At 36.1% G+C, this 23,238-nt stretch overlaps 3 protein-coding genes across 3 annotated transcripts; all 3 read left to right on the top strand.

Moving 5' to 3' along the window:
• The first annotated feature begins 1,752 nt into the window (after positions 1-1,752).
• On the top strand, positions 1,753-11,056 carry LOC149831087 (uncharacterized). The gene is made up of 13 exons (XM_090012928.1): positions 1,753-1,767; positions 1,854-1,902; positions 2,011-2,098; positions 2,214-2,246; positions 2,346-2,393; positions 2,473-2,530; positions 2,637-2,694; positions 2,783-2,870; positions 3,078-3,119; positions 3,244-3,276; positions 3,378-3,429; positions 10,495-10,797; positions 10,904-11,056. The coding sequence occupies exons 1-13, from the start codon at positions 1,753-1,755 to the stop codon at positions 11,054-11,056; spliced, it is 1,020 nt and encodes a 339-aa protein (XP_089869054.1).
• A 106-nt stretch (positions 11,057-11,162) lies between these two features.
• Positions 11,163-12,716, top strand: LOC149831088 (putative cyclin-B3-1). The gene is made up of 6 exons (XM_090012929.1): positions 11,163-11,195; positions 11,350-11,601; positions 11,689-11,748; positions 11,855-11,953; positions 12,042-12,220; positions 12,298-12,716. Exons 1-6 carry the CDS (start codon positions 11,163-11,165, stop codon positions 12,434-12,436), a joined length of 762 nt encoding a protein of 253 aa, XP_089869055.1. The 3' UTR covers positions 12,437-12,716.
• A 2,445-nt stretch (positions 12,717-15,161) lies between these two features.
• LOC149831089 (polygalacturonase QRT3-like) lies at positions 15,162-17,175 on the top strand. Its single transcript, XM_090011969.1, has 2 exons — positions 15,162-15,332; positions 16,058-17,175. The coding sequence occupies exons 1-2, from the start codon at positions 15,177-15,179 to the stop codon at positions 17,066-17,068; spliced, it is 1,167 nt and encodes a 388-aa protein (XP_089868095.1). The 5' UTR covers positions 15,162-15,176; the 3' UTR covers positions 17,069-17,175.
• The last annotated feature ends 6,063 nt before the right edge of the window (positions 17,176-23,238 follow it).

The following is a 23,238-nucleotide window of genomic DNA, read 5'->3' on the forward strand; positions in this document are numbered from 1 at the left end:
ATCAAAGTGTGAATAAGGTCCACCCGAGCTAGAATAAACTAGACCAAAACCAGGCCTGCTGGTAAGGCTGTCAACAGGTTGGGTTTTTGTTTGGGTACAACACGTGACAGGAACTGGGTCATGTATGTATGAGCATAAAATGGACAATCTGATTATTATTTGGGTCGACTAGAACCCAATTCAAGTAATATGTAGACTGGGTTTCATTTATGAATTTTGTTAGACATCCAACCTAACCTGGCTTGGCCTAATAATTTTTGTATGTATTTTTAAACCAAAATTATGCTTTAAATCATAGTGATTGGAAGCGCCTCTTTAATGGGGGAAGTGCCATGCTTTCCCGTGGGGGGAACTTGCTTTTTATTTATGGGAAACGTGCTTCTCACTCGCTTTTCAAAATGTTTTCCTCTTGGATCTATTTCGTTTCTCACTCGTTTCCTTCATGCTTACCTCTCATTTTTCTCTCGGTTCTCTCTCGTTTCTCCTGGCTTCTCTCTTATTTTCCCCTCATTTCTCTTTTATTTTATGTTTTTCATGTTATTTATTTTTTTCACTTTCTCATTGCTTCACCCTTGCTCCTTTCTTGTTTTCTTTTTTCGCTTCTCACATGCTTCTACAATCGCTTCCAAAACAAATCCCGCTTCACACTTCATACTACTTTCTAACACTTTTCCCTGCTTTCACTTCACATTTCATGTCTTTCTCTTATTGGTAACTATGCTCTAAATATTGGTTAAAAGGTAAATGTTTGGTACTATCAAGTAAAAATCATATTTTTTTTTAATTTTATTTTTATATAAATCAAACACTGGAAATGTGATCAACATGGTTCATTTGATAATATATAGATTTTGAATCATGTGATTATGACATGTTAGGATTTTCAAGGACATCAAGATCAACAACTCATATTGTACCAAAACTTCAAAACTCAAAAGATAAATATTCTTCAAAAAAATATGATCCAAAGTCTGATTCTTATCAAATAAAATATGCTTAACACATCTATGTGGTCAGGTTGAGTCGATATAACTTACCTTCATTTAATACCAAATATGGACCGCTGCTTTAAATTACATAGTTAACATATTGACCTTTCCCTTTCTCGTCTTGACATAATCCTGACCTGAACCAAAACCCAATTTGATATTTAGGTGGGTTCCATTGCAACCTGACGGGTCGGATAACCAACCAGTTTGACAGCCATACTTACTGGTCATTACTATGAATTGCACCAAAGCTGGTCCTAACCTAAAGATGTCAACAGGTTGGTTGTAATCCTACATCTGATCCGAATCCGAATCAAATTAGTTGAATTTGGTAGCCAAATTCGAACCCAATTAATAATCAGATTCGGGTTTGATATTGAGTTTTACATTCAAACCTGAACCTAAATTTGACTAAAACCCAAATCCTAGTAAATATCAGGTTTTAAGCTAGTTGGATTCTGATTCAGTTTTATCTGATTCCATCCAACTCCAAATCCGATTAAAACATAACGGATTAGGTTGGACTCGGTAATGCCTAGATTTGACCCAAGTCAGACCCCTTTACACCCCTATAAACCTCACCCGATCCAAAGCTGGATAGGACTATGGATGGCCTGTTGACTGGTCCAATCTCACACCAAAATGCAATGTTGGACATCCTCGTGATTATATCAACAGGTAAGGGCAATTGTTTTCCAATTCGAAAAATTCAAATCTGGTAGTTAAATAGCCGTTCCTGCACATTCCACCGAGAGAGAGAGAGATGAACGTTGGGAAGGTAAGGGAAATCCCTTTCTAGGGTTTCTTCTTGTTGTTGGGTTTGGAATCAAGATACTGATGGAGCTTGAATTTGTTCTGCTTTAGGTCAAAACCAGAATCGGAGACCCTCAAGCGAGGAGGACGACGAGGAGCAGTACGCTCTTTCCGTTTGTCGATCTAGGGTTTCGTAATTCCTTTCTTTTTTCCGTTCGGCTTTCTTGTCTTAAGGTTTCTGATTAGTGTTGAAATTTCTTCGAAACAGAAGGGAATGCTGCTGATCTGAAGATTTATCAGGAGGAAGATGATGAGAAGAAGAGGGGGCTTCGGAGGTCTCTGGGCGTTGATCTGGGGTAAATTTTTTGTAATACTTCATGTTTTATTTATATATTTGTTTTTACCTTTTCGAGTTTGATTTGAGTTTGAATTAGTGTTTATCTGAGATTCTTTTGCTAATTACATTTTCAGGAAACCTGCAAATAAGCCTCCAATCCCGACGCGGTAAACTAAATTATGTACTCCATTTTAGCCACATTGCTTGGAGCCAGATTTTTGCGGTTTTGGGATTTGATGATGTGTTGGGTGTTCTTTGTATTATAGTAAATCGATGGCGTCTCAACCTATTCGGAAGGGCTTATCTAGTTTTGGGTAAACTCAATTGCGAACTGGTTTGTTTCCATTGCTTAATGTAGATTTAGTTTGTAATTTGTGGTTTCATTGAATTCAGTGATCAAGAGAACAGAGTTGCAAAGGCCTCTAATTCTAATAAACCGAGCACAGCAAAGGTGAACTTTCTGAATTTCTTTTGTTTCTATGTTTATATTTAATTTTTGGAAATTTCAGCTGAAGATTAAGGGATTTACCTCTTCTTTTTCTTTTTTGTCTTAAAAGAAGCAAATCTGTTATGCTGACAGAACTGCGGGAAAAAATGATGCTTCTTTTGAGAAAGGTTAGGTGAATTACATAACCCATTCTGCAGATTCTATAGTTTTAATTACGAAAACCTTAACAATGGATGGGTTCTGAACTTGTAGTAGGTAGGGTTGGAAGAAGAGCGTTATCTGATGTTAGCAATCTCAAGGGTTCTCAGTATAAGGGCAGGGAGAGCAACGGTTCTGCACCTCAGTAAGCTATAATGCGGACACTCTCATTTCAAGAAACTGTTATTTATGGCTCCCCTGTCCTTCCTTTTTTCTCTTTCAATTCTTTATTCTTTAATTTTTCCTTTTTTCCTTTGTTGTGTTTGTTTGATAAATTGTTGAATCATGCTTCTTTGTTGTATGTATATCCCTCATAAATTTAACTTGGGATTGTATTTTACATTTACTGTAGGACTGCTCAAACAGTAAAAGGGCGTGCTCTAACAGCAAGAAGGTATCTCTCAAGACTTCAGTATAACAAATATTACTTAGTTCTAAACAGACAGGCATCACTTACCTTTCAGATTTACCCTTTCTTTATCCTTTTTTCTTCTGACTAATTGACCCTTTACGTGCAGGGTTGACAAAGGAAGTATGTTTCCCTTGAGAAGGTAGTGCCTTATTGACAATCTTCTGGTAATTGGGCATTTTCTTTGGAACAATGAAAAATGCATATTTAGTATTATGACATTTCTTTTCTTATTTGTAACAGTTCATCCACTAAGAATGCCACTGGGACCAGGTTGACAAAGAGACCAAGCATGGTGTGTAAAGATGTTCAATCCTTTTATGTTTATGATTTTCTTCATTTGGCTTAGACATTACATCAATGGCACCTATATCATCCACTTGAACAGCTCAAAGCATGCATGCGCTTAATGTGGGCTTAAAGAAATCAACTTAATGGAGGGCCAAAGTAGATGAGAAAACAGTCTATTCAAGTACCATGATCAATCAAATTACAATAATTTATGTTGTCACCATGTTTGTGATAAAAAAGATCTGTGTTTATTGGGTTAGTGTGCAGAAGAAGTAATCAAAATATGAAGCATTTGACTAGCTTATTTCCATCTGAATGTGATATGTAATCTATGTGGAATAAAAAACTAGCAGAGTTGCTGCATGGTCATTGGTATTTGATCAACAGGTTACCATTTACCAGGCTCAGTAAGCCCCTTCCAGATCCCCACTTACTAGGCTCGGTAAACCCCTTCCCAGATCTTCTTTGCTAAAGGGTCTGATCTAATTTGGATCTTCATGCACAGATTCGAGTAAGGTCCAAATCCATTTACATGTGGAATAAAAACCTATTATGACAAAAAGCTGATCAGATCTCGATTTAGTCAATCCACATCCAAATCATTTTGTGAACAACTCTAAGATTGCTGTATCCATTTGAAATCAAATTGATTCTGTCCATAACTACATTGCCAGATATTTTATGCACAAAAACTTAGTTTATTAAACATTAGGAATTTTCGTATATGCATTTTTATACTCTTGTTATGAGAATTTTGTTGGGGGTTGAGCATGAGAAGTATGAAAAAATGGAAAATAAAATAAGTTGCAATGAGTTTGAGGTGAAGCAACACAAAGAAAAGTAAAAGGGAAATTATATGCTTGCACACAATAAGAAGCAACCGATAATAAATAATATTATTGTCACAAGGTGAATAAGTTCAAAATAATATTAGATCAGTTCAAATGTCACAACTTTTATTATTTGATTTTGGAATTTAATAGAAACATGGGAAGATGGCCAGAGTTATCATTATTCTGGAGGTTTTGAATGGCTTATTGGTCAGTTATTGAAAGCAGGTTTCGTGGAATTGAATTCTTATTGTGATTTATGACATCCTCATATCCCTAAGTTCTTTTTCATCATGTTGAGAATGTGTTCATAAGGCAGTTTAAAATGCATATACAATTCCACAACTAAACTGTAATGAGGCAATGGGGGAAGAATACTAAGAAAATACAATAGGAACTAAGGCCAAGCACTAAGCAAAAAAGCCAATTACATTAAGCCATTATGGGCAAACACAAGTGTACAAAGGCACAAGATGGAATTCAAGAGAGTACACACATAAAATAAATATAATTTTATTAATGAAATGCTTAAGAGAAGCATACAAGAAAGTGGGGAGAATGCTCCATATATATACACAAAAAGAGGAAATAAAGGGAGCTCAACTAGCTGTTAGGCTAGTCCAATGGCTAGTTGAGCTAGCAGTTGAATTAGCCCAACGGCTAGGATAAAAAGCCCAAAAATGCCCCTAGTGGGCATTAAATACTAAAATAAAGATAAAAAAGGAAAAATACAAATACAAATAAAACCTAAAAATACATTCTAAAAGTATGTATATACATATATAAATATATATATACAATACATACAAAAAATATCAATAAATAATATATATATTCTTCTCCATGCCCTAAATTTATAAAATGAGTTATAAATGTATTGCAAATATGTGAAAAATATTTTGGTAAAATAAGAAAATTAGTATCATGAGACAAATTATGCTCTGGCACGTAGGCACTTCAAGAGGTGGAACATGACATTTATGCTGATTTGAATCTCATTGAGCCAGCTGGCCCAACTCGCACTTGTGACAAGGGAACACTCAATAGAAATTAGACATCTGAAGTTCTACTCCTACTTGAAGGGTAGTTGCTATAAAGTATAGCATTTGGAAAGATGCTACATCTATACCAAACCACCAGGTGTAGCAAGATCTAGGGCATCTTTTAGGAGAACAAAGCTGTTACAAATATACAATGGCTAAAGAAAAAAATATACTGCAATCCGATGTAATATTTTTCCTTAGGATAGTTCCTATGTTACATAGGTGCAATTGCGAAGGGTGTGACACATCAATTTTAAAAGACCTGGGTGTGTGTGTATGTATGTATATATATATATATATATATATATATAGTGTGTGTGTGTGTGTGTGGGTAAATATTTGGTACTAATGAAGGTATGGAATTATTGAGTAGAAAAATAACCTTTATTTCATATTTTAATTTTTTTTTTGTAGATTAGACCTTATGGATGAAATCTAGAATGTTTGTTTAGTAGGAAATGGGTTTTGAATCATGTGATTATGACATGTAAGCAAGTTTTTGAGGGGCTTCAAAAATCAACGACCCACAATGTACCAAAATTTCACAACTCAAAAAATGATATTTTTACATTGAAAAGACATGATCCAAGGTCCGATCCTTAGTAAACAAACCATGCTGAACGCATTTATGTGGTCAGATTGGATCAATACAGCGTGCATCTATGATTTCTAGCACAATAGCTTCTTACCTTCATTACTACCAAATATAAACCAATATATATATATATATATATATATATATATATATATATAATGTGTTTGCAGTTATACAATTATAAGTTTTTTGTTTAGTTTTAAGTGTGTTTAAAGTTTGGACAATTTTGGACTTGGTCAAAGTTGACCAAGTTCAAAATTGGATGAAAATGGTAAGGTGTGGGGTTTACCTCACCACATTTGTTGACCTGCACTCAGTTGTGTCCAGTGTCACATCGTGTTGTCACAGGTGTTTCAAGGGTGCAGAAACACCAATGTTGCATTGGTTAGTTCGTTTCTTAAGATTCATAGTCCAAAAATGCTTTTTTAAGACATAGTATTGAGAGTCTTGAGTAGGATAATCATTCAAAAGCTGAGAGGCCTTCTAATCACCATAAAATTTTATAGTGAATGAAAAACAAAGACATATAATACATAAAACATGTGTAATAGAATAATGCAACTTAATTTAAACTGTCATGCAACATATTTTGAAAACGAGGGGGATGGAATAAAAAGAAGTGGACAAATTTTCATGTAATTTTTTAATTTTAAAGAGTTTCGATTTGTACCAAAATAAGAATTCTTATTTATATCCATCTTCTTAATGTATCTAATGAACTAATGCATCCCAATATGGTTTATATTTCTGGAGTAAAATTGTTGAAGAGGAGAATGCCATAATTTGGATGACTTGAATGTGTAGTAGGTATTGCAACAATCCTTGGAAGATATCAACTTTGTGATTGAGCCAACCTATTGCCAAGAAGACTCATTTTCTTAGACCTTAATGCCATTAATGTTAAGGATGTTCTTTTCTAAGCAAGTAGCATAAAGTTTTCTAGGGGTAAAGGCAAATGGGATGTAGTCTATAAGTTTGTTGTCTAGATGAAGTTGGCTGGCAATCCATTAAAACATGTTGATACTTGTCTATAGATATGTAGAGAATTTCACAAAAAAATTGCCAAGAAGACTCATTTTCTTAGACCTTAATACCATCAATGTTAAGGATGTTCTTTTCTAAGCAAGTAGCATAAAGTTTTCTAAGGGTAAAGGCACATGGGATGTAGTCTATAAGTTTGTTGTCTAGATGAAGTTGGCTGGCAATCCATTAAAACATGTTGATACTTGTCTATAGATATGTAGAGAATTTCACCAAAAATTGAAAAAGAATTAAAAATTAGAATATGGTAAAAACACAAGTTCTAGATTGTGGGCATTATGGGAAAATCGTTTGCTTGGTCCGCTCCTCTTTTAAAAAAATGTTGTTGAAAAGTAGATGGGATCCTGCAAATACAATCCAAGAGCTTGGGATGTTCCTTCCCCATTGACAAAGGGTAACTTTGGGAAGACTTTCGGCTTTAATTTGATTTTGGTCTCCCATTGAACTGTTGGAATCTAAAAAGAGAACCCTGATGGTGTGGGACACACCATTGTTGCTCAAAGAAAGAGGAAACACAAAATATTGCAAAAAAATAGAATACTAACAAAGAAAGCTTAAGGACTTAGAAGATTTAAAACAAATACAATAATACTAAGGAAAATGAGACGAGAACTTAAAACCCAAAATGACAAATTAAGAATTTGGAGAATCCAAATCACAAAAGCAAGAACTTGGAGTAAGAAAACAAGAACTTGGCAACCCAAATTAACAAGTTTAAGAGGATACAGAGACTTGGTGAATAGAGAGTGGCAAAAGGTTGAAAACCTAGGGACTTGAAAAATCTAAAAGCACCAAAATCCTAGAAAACAAGGAACTTCAAAGATTTGAAAAGTAGCAAACTCTAGAAACTAAGAACTTAGAAAAAAATAACAAACTAAAGAAAATTGCAAGGAATTGAATAAAATTCATAAATTAGAGGAACAAGGACAAGGGTGCTCACTGTGGGCTTAGATAGCCCTTTGTCGAAGTTGATGGTGAGCACACAACGATTTGCCGAAGTCATCTTAAGTCATCTTGGATAGAGACTCAAGCGTTTGAAGTAAAGGGTGATTTCTTGCAATATGTTGGAATTTAGGCCTAACAATGTCAAGAACTTAAGGGTTTTGGGTGAACCTAAGCATGGATGATGGTATATACGCATAAACACTTCCAACAAGTGCATACTCGTGCAACAAAGAATGCACAGAGAGTCTAGATGAGCGCAGAAAGTGAGGAGGCTCTATTTATAGAGCATCCCCCACCAAAGAGGGTTCTCAATGAAAGGAGAGGGGGTGTTACACCTAGGACTTGGACCCTAAGACAGCCCAGGTGTCGTGGGGTGTACGGACCTTGGGGCCCTTGTGCCTCTATTATTTTAGTTTATTTTTATTTTTATTTTCTGGAACTTATTAGGTTGTTCCTAGGATTTGTTAAGGTTTTCAGGGACTTTCCTAGGTTCTTTTTGGGTTATGTAAAGCTGGCAAATAGTTGTATATACATGTTATGCCTATGATTATGTACATTCAAACTTCTTAATCTATAACAATAAAGCATGAAATAGCATCTCAAGTAATCCAGTCTAAAATGAAATTTCACTCCCATACTCTTCACACATCTAAATGTGATGATCTACGCTATATAGTAGCACACTCTCTTGGCATTATTCCTATATGTTGGCAGCTTTTGTCTTAACCGCAAAAATGTATCTATGTATGCCACATGAGATCAACTCTTGCACATAAGGTGTTCATCCTTTTTTTTTCCAAAGTATGCTTTTATTATAGAAAGATCAAATGAAATTGCAATCTGCAGAATCATTTCTCCTATTTTATTCCTATCTCAAAATCCTTATTCTCCATGGACTCTTCCAAATTTACTTTTTAGCTTTCCTACATATTTATCTAAGTCTCCACCTATGAATATGCTTTCATTATATGAATTGTTGAAACGCCTTTTCTATTAAGTGCCAAAAATTATCACTATTTCATTTAATCCTACTTGAGTTAGTGTAGCACAAAGCGTTCCTAGGACAACTCAGTGGATGAAAGACACAACGGGGGGAAGGCTATGGTCCTAAGAGGACTTAACCGAGAATAATTTTAGATTCTGTTGGTTCACCATGCTAAAAGTCAGGGACCTATCCTGAATTATTTTTATAATGAAAGTAATGCCCTTACCCTATTTTCTATGTAAGCTTGTCATTTTCATCTTTAAGTTATGAAACCATAAGAGTCCATTGTCTTTACCATGTGAGGCTATGTTCAACCAATAGAAGCATGGTTTGCCTCTTTTCTGTCGCTTAACCATTATCTTCCAACTGCCCACGATTAGCCATGGCAACATATTAGGGTATCATTAATTTTCCTGCCATGGAGATTGATGAATGGAAAATTTTTCTGCTTAATCTTCATAAAGTTTCATCCACTAAATTTAACAATGATACATAGCGATTCACTTGACTGATACTAGACTCCACACCCAGAATGTGAGGTTTCTATTAAAGGATCCTGCAAGGAGAAGCAGAAAGAGAACTGCCAACCGTCAAATCGTGCACTCAAAAATATTTTTTTCTCTAACAAAGGAAAAAATTGAGTGGTAGAAGAATAGGTGTTTATAATGTCTAAATTGTCTTCTCGTTGCTTAAACAGTAAAAATTTCCTACTATTGTTTTCATGGGTACGAGTATCCTCAAATTGAACCAAGGAGTTAGGTCCCCTCAAAAAACTCTCAAGAATCTTCTTGAACAGTTTTTTTTTCTTAAAGATTTGCATCAACTAGAGGAGAATATATTTTGGCTGGTTTATGAAAATTCTGGACTTCCCGTGCTATGTTTGTGTTCATGTTTTGTCACGAGGGATATACATCCTAAAGAATGTTAATGATATTTTATTGTTTTAATCGTTCTAGAAAGGATCTCAAAAACATATCATATCCTTCATGCACATGGAAATATGCACATGGAAATATGCATGAAATATTTAGTTGTGTAAACATCCAATCACAATTTTTACATGCTAGTATTTTTTAGCTTTGATATTTTCTAGTTGTCTTATAATAACCTTTGGTGCAAACAATGTTCAATTTTATTTATATCAGCAAGATGATGTACATTATTATTGTCATAGCAGTTATAAAATTGTAGTAACTAAGAGTTATTATCAGAACCTTGTGATTTTTTTTCTCCTTGTTAATCAGAGCATTTGATAAGCTATTTTGAGGTTGTTAGTGCTAATTCGAACTCGACTGCCTGTAAATTTGATGTAGTTCTTGATGAATTCTAAACTGAAAGATGAACCTCTTAGACCAATTAATTTTAACAGCAGGACTAATTGACAAATGAAGGAAATGCCGTTAAAAGCTTGGACTAACACTTTAAATATTGAAAACTTTTGGTACAATATTTTAGGTTTCTTTGGTAAAACGATGGAATTCATGAATTATGTATTTAATATCTGCCTTTCAGGCCAATCCATACATTACATTTTCAACCAAAAGTTGCTTTTCAGCTTGTAAGATGTGCAAGTGTGTTTTATTCTTTTCGAGGTTTGCTTGCCAAACTTACATGGCCATTGTTAGTGCAGACAATTAGGACATTGACACAAACCAAGTTAAAGGCTTCTGCAACAAGAAAATCAAACCTTCCAATAACTCAGGGAAAGCTACCAATATCTGCTGGCGTAAGGTCATCTTTAAACAAGGAGAGCAAAAACATATTGAGACCTCTCGTTGGGAAAGGCGATTTGGATATTTCGCGTAAGAGTAGCTTGGAAAAGTCTCAGCCTGAAGGCAGTACCAGTTCAGTGAAGGCCATTACAACAGTTATTACCAGACCAAAGGGGAAAAGGCGAAAATCTTTCACTTCTATGTTGATGGCTAAATCTGAGGTGTTTTTCGGCTTCATTGTCTTGGTTATTCATTCATATTCTTAAATGTCTATAGACAATATTTTGATTGGGTTTTGCTCAAATTGATGGCCTATATTACAAACAGGGTGAGGTTCCAAATATAGATGATAATGGCAATGAACTTGAAGTAGCTGAATATGTGGATGACATCTATCGGTTCTATCGGACTATGGAGGTTTGCATAGCTCTGTTATGGATCATCTATGCAGAAATGGATTTTTACTCTTTCTCTTCTTGAAAGATTTGGGTATTTGTCTATGTTTCACATACACACACATGCACCTACACATGTACACATATCTGCAAGTGCATCTGTGTGCAAGCCTGTTGTTTAACTTGCCACAATGCCAAGCATCCTATTCTCATGTGATGTACTGGTAAGAAGTTTTCCTATAGATGTATCCATCAGATACTATGTTTCAAGATTTGTTTTTTCCTGTCAGTTTTTTTCTTCTTTTTGTTGCACTTTTATGTTTTATTACGTTGTATAATTGATCTGGTATTTTCTCACTGCTGGAATTTCTGTGGCAGGCACAGACTTCATCCCACGCAAATTACTTGAATATTCAGACAGATATCACTCCTAGAATGCGAGCAATACTGATCAATTGGTTGATTGAGGTTCACATGAAATTTGAGTTGATGCCCGAGACTCTCTTTCTTATGGTAGAGTTGCTTGACAGATTTTTATCTGTGAATGTCATTAAGAAAAAAGACATGCAGTTGGTTGGGCTAACCGCACTACTGATAGCTTCCAAATATGAAGACTTTTGGCATCCTAAGGTTATACAGTACAAATCAATATCTTCTAAACCCTGCATTTCTTTTTATTTTTGTTCTGATGTTCTTTCTTGGTTGGATATTAAACAGGTTGGTGACTTGATTAGCATATCAGCAGATTCATATACAAGAGATCAAATGCTTTCAATGGTATTATCTAAACCATGAATGTTTTTTTTTCTCTGTTTATCCTCATAGTGCAATGTTCCTTTGCTAACAATCAAATCCTCAAGAAATAGCATGTTTCTTATTCCAGGAGCGATTCATTCTTAACAAATTGAGATTTCGACTAAATGTTCCTACTCCATATGTTTTTATGAGAAGGTTTCTTAAGGCTGCTCAAGCAGATGCTAAGGTATATGAACATTTTGAATGAGATTTGATTAATGATACTTCCTTGATGGGTTTTGCTTATATTGGAGTTTGCCAATTTGCTGTGCCAGCTTGAGCATCTATCCTTCTATTTGATCGAGTTATGTCAAATCGAATATGAAGTAGTGAAATTCAAAGCATCATTACTATGTGCTTCTGCAATCTATATAGCAAGATGTACACTACAGAGGTCTCCAACTTGGACAATACTATTGCAAAAGCATGCCCACTATGAAGAAGCAGATTTGAGGTACTAAGGACTGCTATTAGCCTATTACTTATTTTTGTTCAAAGTCTTCGATGGTGCTGACAGTTTGTGTTTTGTAGGCCTTGTGCACAGATTATCTTAGGATTCCAAAGAGCTGCAAGTGTGGGAGAACTTACTGTGAGCTATGAGAAGTACTTGGCCCCTGAATACAGTTCTGTAGCAAGAATAAGACCCATTAATAATCTTCCCTGTATATGATGCAGAAATGGAGTGCGTGGAGTTCTCTTATTTCATAGGTTGTTAATCCCTCATGAATCATCTGGTTAAATGTCCACTTTTCAATATTGTATATGTAGTTACATCCAGTCTTATGGCTCTTTTTTGAATGCTAGCTTTGCTAGCCTTAGCTATAGATTCAAATATTGAAACAGTTGGTTTGGGTGGATTATAACAAATAGTTGTGGGATGAAGATAGGTTTGTTACTACACTAATTATAATGTAGCAATCTACACTAGATTTGTGAAAATAGCTTATTTTCATATGACAGCAGGACTCATTCTACATATGAAATTTTTGTGAAGCTTTACTCTTTTCAATTCAGGAAGGTTGTATTGTAAATTGCTTGTTTAATGAATGCCATTTTTTTTTGTCAATTTAGTTGTGCTTCACTCATGCAAGCAAGAGTATTTTCACCATTTTGATCAGTTTGTTTTCCCTCATCAAAAGGATTGCCATGGTGGTGACTATGTTGGCAACAGCATCATGTCATGCAAACAATAGCAATTTTGATAGAATATTGTTGCTATGAGGAGTATTGATCTCCATACATAGAAAACATGAACCCATGTAAGTGTGGATGGTTCGATAAACATTGGGCATAGCAAGTGTACCAGTGAGTAAACAAGACGGGGTGGTCAAGTTTGGGTCTCAATTAAGGCAGTCCGACAAGTACGTTGACCATTGCTTCAAGGAGGTTGGTGGCCAGAAAAGAAAGATGATCAGACAGGTGACTAGTAAGACTAAACCCATTGGCTTAGTCCTTTGGGTTCTAGAATCAATAAGACATTGTTGTGCCAATACATACACAGCTTATTTGATTTGGTTTTAAGCCTTGTTTGATTTGGTTTTAAGCCTTGTTTTTGAATCTACAATAATCAACCCAACATGGCCTGAATCCAACAATGCCTGAATCCAGCCTGATAAGTCTCCGAAAGGAGCTAAACCTGACAAGGGCTAAGTCGGGCTAGACCGATGTCCCCCCCAGTTTTACAAGATGTTCTAGAAGAATTTAGGGGAATTGATCACTGGTCTAGCTAGGTCTAGAATTGCGTGGGACTTGTGATTCACATTGGACTTGCCTAGATCACTGGTCTAGCTAGGTTTGGTTTGATCATTTTCCATCTGAATCTGACTCTGAACCGATTAGGCCAAATTCCAATTAAATCAGACTTGGTAATGCCTAGATACTACTCGAATCTTAACGTTCTCATCCCTACACTAGATGTCTACTACGTTCTGGTGCTGAGTAGGGGTGTCAATGGGTCGGGTTTGGTTCGGACCCAGGTGAAACCCGACCTGACTCAATTTTTGAGTATGGTATCATGTCCGGACCAGAGTCTAATTGTACCCACCATAAGAGAAACCATACCTGGACTATATAAGAGGTATATGAATCAGACGTGGGTCATAGCCGGTAAAACAAATAATTTTTTTCATTTTTACCTTGAAAAATTGTGGGTCTTAATTGAAACTCAGGTCAGTCCTGGGTCTTAATTGGGTCTTCTTATTTATCATCATACCCGGACCCTATAAGGTTTGGTTCGGGTCAGGTCAGGGTAAACCCGATCTGTTGACAATCCTAGTGCTGAGAGAAGAAAAAGGGTCCCAAGAATGAGGCAGAAAAGCAAAGAATTTTTAGTAAAAAATTAAGAAAAACAAACACAAATTGGATGTCCTTTTCTTAAAGGAGCAGGTAAAGAGAGCGACCAAGGCAATGGATTCCTTCCTTTTACTCGAACCCCCAATGACTTAAATCCCTTCCTTGTACCTTCTCCAAACAGCACACCATCCCCATTTCAATGATACCCCTTATTTTCAAATTACCAACGTATCCATATTTTTTTCCAACGTGACATATTGAATGACAACTGTGTCGTGCCCCTTACATGCTATTCTTAATAAAAACTACACAAAAATAATATGTCATGTGTCCTTTTAGCCGTGTCCGTATGTCACTTTAGAAAGAGACCTACCACCAAACGTACAAAGAATATCAATCGGTTGGTGTTCACATCAATGACCACTTTCATAATATCACATGCAAAGTTCTTGGATGGTGAAAAAGGAAAAAAAAGGGTACTTTTGGTAAACATTTTTTTTTGTTTAGGTACCCTTTCTTCTGTTTTCCCTCTTTAAATTTTTTTTAGCGTGACAATATTTAAGTACACGATCTTTGTATCCCTTGTATGAGCAAAAGAAATATATGTATATGTTCACGTCTTACGGGAGAAACTCACCCACACCCCCTCACCCTCTCCTTGCTGTGGCCCAGTTAAATAGGCTCAAGATGGCCATAAGATATGTGTTTGTTGCCTTGGTGGCCTTGGCAAGCTCACTTGTGCTTCTGGAATCTGAGCAAGAATGGGGGGTTGATGGGCTTTCCAGCGAGTCCCATTATTCGCGCCTCAAGGAATCACACTTTCTCAAGCCTTTGCTTCTTCGCCGGAGCCTGGTTGGAGTCTCGCCTTCACCTCAGTTACCACCGGTGATGCTCTCAGAAATTCTTGTTTCCTTCTTGTCTGTCTTCTTTTTCTTGACGGAGGTCTCATACAATCAAGTACTGCTCTAGCCCAAGCTAACTTAACAAAAAATATACTGTAATATTGTCTGACAAAAGAATCTATCAAAATCTTGCAGAAGACACAGTCTTCGCGGGTCTATCATGTAACTGCCTACGACGCGGACAGGACGGGTAGGACAGACAGCACAGATGCATTAATGAAAGCGATCTCTGATGCATTTCAGCCAACAAATGACCGAGTTCTGATGGATGGGATTGCTGATCTTGGTGGCTCAGAGGTTCACCTTGATGGTGGTGTTTATCTCATAAGCCGGCCCCTTAGATTTCCTGCCACTGGTGGTGGAAACGTCCTGGTAATTAGTCTTTTCTTGGTTTATATGTTTGCTTACAAGAGCAAACCACCATGTGTTTTCTTGGAATCGATCGATCATTAGTTTCATATTTTCTTTTTCATTTTTTCCCTCAACAGAGGAAAATGAATGCGACTCTGTCTCAAACAAAAATAATTTAATGGAATATCATAACCCATTTTGTGAATTTGTGACAATTAACCACCTTGGTGCTCTTCCAAATAACGGTTTTCCTTTCTTTTTTACATTTGTGGTGTGAAAAAATTTCACAACCAGCCTTGAATTATGTTTGGATAGATCTCTGTTTTAAGATTCTTTCATGGTCTTAGATTAATTAAAATATGAATCAATTTGGGGTTGAATGAAATAGCTGGATGGTAAGGTCAAACTATCATAACCGAGGGTTCTCACGTTCAAATTGCAATAAAAAAGAAAAACTAATTCACCAACTTTTTATTGTTTTCTTGATAGAAAGCCACTTATACATTAATTATGATTTCCCCTTTACTAGTCCATAAGATAAAACGACCACCCACCTTGATGTTCTTTAAAATTAATCACTTTTTTCATATGCTTTTCGCTTGAGTTCAAGCTTTTACCTTAGTACATAATAAAAGGAAAACTTGGGAGCTTTCCCCTTTCTTTCCAAAGCTTTTGGTACATATGGCAATATATTTTATATTTTGAAATGATTTACTAATTCATCACTGTTTCTCTTTGATACTTAGGTTCATAGTGGATCATTAAGAGCTTCAGATGATTTTCCTACTGGTGGATACCTTATAGAGTTACAACCGTCTTCACCATCACATGGATACGAATATATCACATTCAAAGACTTGATGTTGGATGCAAACTATAGGGGTGGTGGGATCTCAGTTATTGACTCACTAAGGACTACCATAGACAATTGTTATGTATCACATTTCATGACTGATGGTATAGTAGTTAAGGGCGGCCATGAGACTTACATACACAATTCCTTCATTGGCCAGCATATTACGGCTGGCGGAGACCCGAACGAGAAGAACTTTTCCGGTGTAGGGATCAATCTTATGGGCAATGACAATGCTGTTACTGATGTTGTTATATTCTCAGCTGAGATTGGAATCCTAGTCTCTGGCCAAGCTAACACTCTCACAGGGGTTCATTGCTACAACAAGGCAACTGGTTGGGGTGGAACCGGAATTTACCTACGGACCCCCAGTCTAACTCAGACCCGCATCGTGAATTGCTATCTAGATTACACTGGGATCGTCGCCGAAGATCCGGTGCAACTTCACATCTCCAATTCTTTCTTTCTAGGTGGTGCGTTCGTTCTGTTGAAGTCTGTAAATGGTATCATCAATGGGCTCAATATAGTTGATAACATGTTTTCAGGTGATGGAAGCACACAAGATATAGTGAAACTGGATCAGTCCAAGAGTGCTTTTACTACAATTGATCAAGTGGTGATAGATAGGAACAATGCTAAAGGCATGAATGTGAGGTCTACAATTGCTAGGGGAATGGCTGATGGGAATGGAACTAGCACATGGACCATTGATTTCTCAAGTGTTCTTGTGTTTCCAAATCACATAAGACATGTGCAGTACACATTTTTCACTGTTGGCACATTTCCAAACCATGCTGTTAGAAACATTTCAAGAAATACTGTTGTTGTGGAATCTGACACCCCAGTATCAGCCACTGTATATATGTCAGTTGACCAAAACACGTTGCCTATCTATTGCCAGTGAGAGTGTCATGATCAAGAAGTAGCATGAGCTCAAATGAAAAGGCCACCCATGTACTGCAATACAAAATCCATCCTTGAAAGGACACAAGTTGATGGTGAAGGCAAAAAGTTGATGTCTGCAGACTGCAGGGGAAGAAAGGGTTTAAAAAGGCCCATTGTGTGTTTGAATATTTGTTATATGTCATGTGTTAACTGCCATGAAATGTCATCCTCATGTAAATTGCTTTTTTTTTAATAACAAGAGATATACGATTCAACCAATTTGCAATGTAACTGTTGTGAATATTAACAGTTTTTCTTTTTCTTTTTCCTTTTTGTATTTTAACTAAACCATTCTTTTGAGCAGGGCTAGGAAATCAGATGAGCACTCGCAGCTCGGCTCATTTTCTGCTTGTAAAGCGCTTGTTTGAACTCCTGAAATAAGCTCAACAAGCCAAATACGAACGTCAAGTGTTCAGCTCGTATGGACTTGCTGTATTTTGTATCATAGAGTGTAGAAGGTTAAAGTGTTTACAAGAAAAAAATGAGAGTCAAATCTTATTGCCTAAGCCTTGAAAAATGTATTTGTTTTGTAAATAAGTCAGTTTGAACTTAGCTCAATAGGTTTAGAAGTCCAAATTCTATTATTTTCAGCTTGGAAAAAATGTATTTTTTTTCAAAATAAGCTAGCTCAAACTCCGCTTGTTTACCTCAGATTCACTGTGAGCTCGAGCTTGGCTTGGCTCAACATAAGAACAAGCTGAGCTTGAACAGCCTTTGTTCAGTTTGTTAGGCTCGTTGACCAGCCCGACTTTTGAGCTTTATATGGTGGTCCAGTCTGCTCAACTAATAAAAAAGCTTAGGTGATCAGATGCGTAGTGACCAATACTTATTACACAAGAATTGGTTGGGAGGTTGGTCTTCAATGGCTCTTCTTTTTCTTCATTTCCTTATCAGGCTGCCCTTTGCCTACACAATATGCATAATTAATAGGCCTTTACTTGTGAGTAGGTAGCAACATTAACTACAAGAGCTTCTTCATTTCCTTATCAGGCTGCCCTTTGCCTACACAATATGCATATTTTCATTCATTCTGTACAATTGTTAATACTCAGCTATTTTTCATCAACATTAACTACAAGAGTTTATAAACAACTTAAGCATAAATTAGGATTTGGGTATGGTTTTTGAGAATCTTCCATCAAGAATTAGTATGCAAAACATACAATCAAAACAAGAGTGACTAAATTCACCAATTCAAGCAATTGAGACCGAAAAAACAAGAAGAAGCTGAAAATAGGGCCTTTCAACTAATGTGCATGTCATTCTTCCAGAATTAACACCGAAGAAATAAATCTCAAATAAGAAAAAAGAAATCCAAAAAAAAAAGGATACCATTAGGGTTATGCTAAATGCCCATTCAAGCAGCTCTATAGCGCATCGGAAATATTTTTTGCAGTTTCCCTCAGTACTCTCATGCTTTCTGACCATCACTTTCTGCAGGTACGACCACATTCCTGTTGGAGGCCCAATCAATCCAACGGGGATCCTGCTCTGCCCGTTCCAGTCCCGGTTGATGACCCAGGATATCCTCCTCCAGTCCCGTTAGAGAGACAGATCCGGATTAGCGAGGGATTGGCGATGGATTAGCGACGGAATGCGGCCGTCGCTAATCTGCAGATTTCTTGTAATGTCCATTCCAGTACATTTCGAAGGGTCCTGCCTCCTGCACCCTGACCAGTTCCATATCCAGGAACCATGTGCCACCAATAGCAAATCCACCTGAGGTCGGATCCAGTGTCAGTCATCGCAGTGGACTCAATTGACCGAGTCTAGGCGCCATTTCAGCAGCAACGATGTTTCCAAAACACTACATCAGGAATGGAGTTGAATGCCTGAATACCACATTTCAACACCATTCATAAAAGGATGTTTTTGGCAACTCCATCCTCACACCACATTTTGGCAACACATAAAATTGGTGTTTCCATCTCAACGCAAGGCTCCCAAACAGAGCCTTGAAGATGTTAAAATTAAACTGTGCAGTTGTGATACTTTATGAAATGCGATATTGCAGAAAACATCACAATTCTATCTAATTTTTTTCTTGGTGAGGACAATTTTTGTGATAAGTTCACTGTATTCTTGATATTGTGGGCTTAATTTCTAGGCTCACTCCTTCGTAGGTAACCCTTCTTGATGGCCAATTATTCGGATTTTGGAGCATGGGATTGGGTCAGTGTTCTGCAATTCATAACATCCTGTTCGGTACTCGGCCAAGTACCTTTTGGAAGTTGCTCAGCCCAATGAATGGGTTCATGGCATTCAGTGATTGGACCGATTACCCTGCAATGCAGTTGGTGGGATCACTAAAGATCAGGTACAATGTGATTGCACACTTTTGGTGCGCTGCTAAACATCGATATTTGGGATACAACCTGTCCTCTGTAGAGCCCAATAGCTAGCAGATGGAGGGTAATTCGGTGCGACGGCACATTAAAAGTGTTCAATCACATTGCACTTGATTCTCACTCTTTTTACGTTTTAATTTTTTAATTCAAAAAACATTTGCCTCCACCCTAAATACCCCTTGAATGGGGGTAACTGCCCTTTTAAGATATACATGGATAGATCGGGTAAAGGTACCTAGTCCGAAATCCACGATCAGGCTGTTGAAGGAGTAGGACTCTCATGTGTGATTGAGTCCACACATGAAGATAAGCCTCCTGAAGATAAGTCTCCTTCCGATTAACGTCAAGGCAAATGTGAGTTCTTGTGAAGAAATACTCAAGTGTTTCAAGTTATCTCAATCAAATGTAATTGAGTCCCAATATAACAAGGAGACTCTATGTGTTCAAGATATCTGTAATTTGGAGAGTCCCAGCCACCGTAGAAAGTTGAAGTTGGTTGGAAAACCTCCCTGTCATTTATAAATTAATAACTCCTCTCTAAAAGCAACATAATGTAGAGAGAGAGAGTCTTTACCAGTTCATGGACGTAGGCTTCAAAAGGCCGAACCAAGTTATATCGTATTGTGTTAACGTGTAGTGTGAATCATTAATATCAACCCTGTAATGCCTCAAAATTTTAATCAAAAAAATTTAGCCATTTTTTTAATGCGCAATTGAATTCGAGATCTTATCTATGGTATTGCTTTAACTGAAATAAGCTTTAGAGAGTCATCTTGTTCGCAAGTGCTAGCGTTTAATAGCCTCTAAAATCAAGTTAAAAAAAAAGATAACCAAGGACAAATCCTATTTATGGCATTGCTCTACTGAACTAAGATCTAGGAAGTCAACTTGTGTGCAAGCGCTAGCTAGCATTTAATATCCCCATAAAACTTAGTTTAAGAAAGAGACGACCCAATTCAAAAATATTTTATTAAGAAACCAAAATACAACAAAATAAATTTTTTTGACATTTGATTAAAAATCTTGAGCGAATTACAAGTAAATTGGATACAACATGGGATTAGATCCAAATCCCTTGGACTTGAGTCCACATCCAATTTCGTAATTTGATTTGAATGGATAAGTCTGAATTAGAAACATACTAAATATCATATAGTCCATAAACCATAATTTAAATTATTCATCTCAATCAAACATAATGTCTAACTTACAAATTAAAATGTAATAGTCCTACTACATCAATTAAAAATAAACAGTTTTAAAGACTTAGTAAAAATCAAAGTCAAGTCCCCGATATCATAAAGAAAGTGTGGTTCTTGGCACTGCCGTCGCATCCCGCCATCACTTGCAACTACTCTTCACCTAAATAATTTATATATAATGGGTCAAACTCACTGAGTTTGGTTGGTATAATAACATTGCATGTTTGTATATGACTGAGCACACATGAAACCCTCATTCATTCTAGACATATGCATTTTATTATGATAAGATATTGCATCAAAATGCCATGTAACCAATTGATCATGATATATAGTCATCAATTGTATGCTTCCAATATCCCAATTCCAAACATAAGCATGATACATTAGTTTTAACCAAAACTATTTTATAGTCTCATAAATGACTTTATCAACAATTTCATATTGCAATTTAATATCATAGAATATCATGCAAATATACAATATATAGTGTTTGCATAACTATAACATGTTTTCAATATATGTTTAATATAAAGTAAATGTGATCAATTATAAGGTCTTTGTTCATCTTGCTTAACACTCTCATTGGGTACTCGTGAGAAACTTCAAAATAGAAGAGACCATAATAGGCATTTATTATGTTATGTATTTTATTTTTTATTTGGCTAACTGTTCGATAATTCAAAGTGAGCGGTCTATGACTGAGAGTAACCTCGTAAAGGCAACAACAATTAAGATGCATTATATATTTCTGCAAACGACATGAACCTATACATTGGTAGTCGGGCCTCTTATACCCACAAGGACTGGAGACCAGGTGAAACGCCTTGCTCTAATTTTTTTTTTAACATCGAGGTCACACACAGGGTTGTACCACCTACCATCTCCAAGGTAAGCAAAAAATGAATGAGTTTTTGGGTCCTCTTAATTAAAAAGGGGTTCAATATATTTCATTATATATGCCTCATCTCATTAGGCATTCCAAGATTAAATAGTTCAAGTACCCCTTTAGGGCAACTTTTCTCATTACTATTCATGGTATGAGCATCATAGTACCCATTCAAGGTAGTTACATATTTTTTTAGGCTCAACTTGACCCCAATTCATTCATGTTGCTTTGGTGACTTTAAATCAAGTGAACATCTCACTTGTAACGACGACAACCAACAAATTATGTGTGCATGTATACTTCCAGCACCCCTTGAGTTCTTATCACCCATTGCTTGTTCAAGAGTGATACTATGTATATGCAAGTATTTTCATGCCTTACAGTACAATATAATCATATGTCACACTTATGTGCACTATAGCACTACATTGGTTCCTTAAATTCAAGTTCATTCACGAGCATCACAAGTGCATGCATGAATTTCATGCCTTATAACACTATATAACAATTTATAATATCATGTTGCATACCAATATCATGTTGCATTTTAATATGTCAGTCTAAAACTCTTGAAGTATAAGCTCTACAACCTTAGAAAGAACCATATTTAGAATATACATGACAGTGCTTCTCTTCAGAATCTCTTGAGAAGATTTGCATGTGCCAACATGAATCTTATCATATTCATTAGGGTTCTATTCTTTCATTCTGCTACACCATTCTGTTGAGGTGTATAAGACATAATTTGTATGAGGCGTTATGTTATTATTACTGCAGAATGTTTTAAACTCATTAGATTTATATTCACCTCATCTATCAGATCTAATAACTTGAATCTTTCTTTATAATAATTCTTCAACTTCATGCTTATATGTTTGAAACTTTTCTAAAGCTTTAGATTTCTTAGAGATTAGGTAGATGTAACCTGGAGTAATCATCTATTAATGTCATAAAATATAATTTTTTTATGTGTTTCTACTATTAAGGGTTCACACACACACACACACACACACACACATATATATATGCACTACAACTAGTAAGTCACATGCCCTGCTACTCTTAGGAAATGATTGCCTAATCGTTTTTCCTAATATGCATGGTTCACATTTTTTCAAATTCTATATTTTTAAGTGAATGTAACAATATTATACCAATTATTCTTTTTATTTTATTAACATTCACATGTCTTAATCTTAAGTGACATAAATATGCATTCATATTAAGTGTATAATCAATATAACAAAAAATAATCATTGCAAGAATTATAGGAGTTATATTCAAATGAAAGAAACTATGGTCAACATCATAGCGAGCCTGAACTTCACTTTTTCATCTTTTCAATAGTAATATTAGCATCCCAAAAAGGATTTCTAGGCATTTCTTAGCAAAGTCCGCTACTGCTAAAAGATTAATTTTCATGGAAGGTATATAAAGTACATTTGTTAGCAGTAAGCTGGTCTCTTTTAATGGAAGCCTATATGTTCCTATCCTGACTCCATCACTATATATGCTAGTTTTCATATACACCTTAATTATGATCTCCTAGTTTCAACTCCATCATTTTCATATGTTCTTTCTTTGTCTTGGCCATATGTCGCATTGCCCCTGAGTCAACTCACCATCCTAAGAGACCGCCATCCGTGATTAATGACTCAGATATTGTGCAAACAATTTTACACTTTTCAGT

The sequence above is a fragment of the Nuphar pumila genome, chromosome 7 (genome assembly GCF_984573655.1).
Source record: "Nuphar pumila chromosome 7, dmNupPumi1.hap1.1, whole genome shotgun sequence".
NCBI lineage: Eukaryota > Viridiplantae > Streptophyta > Magnoliopsida > Nymphaeales > Nymphaeaceae > Nuphar > Nuphar pumila.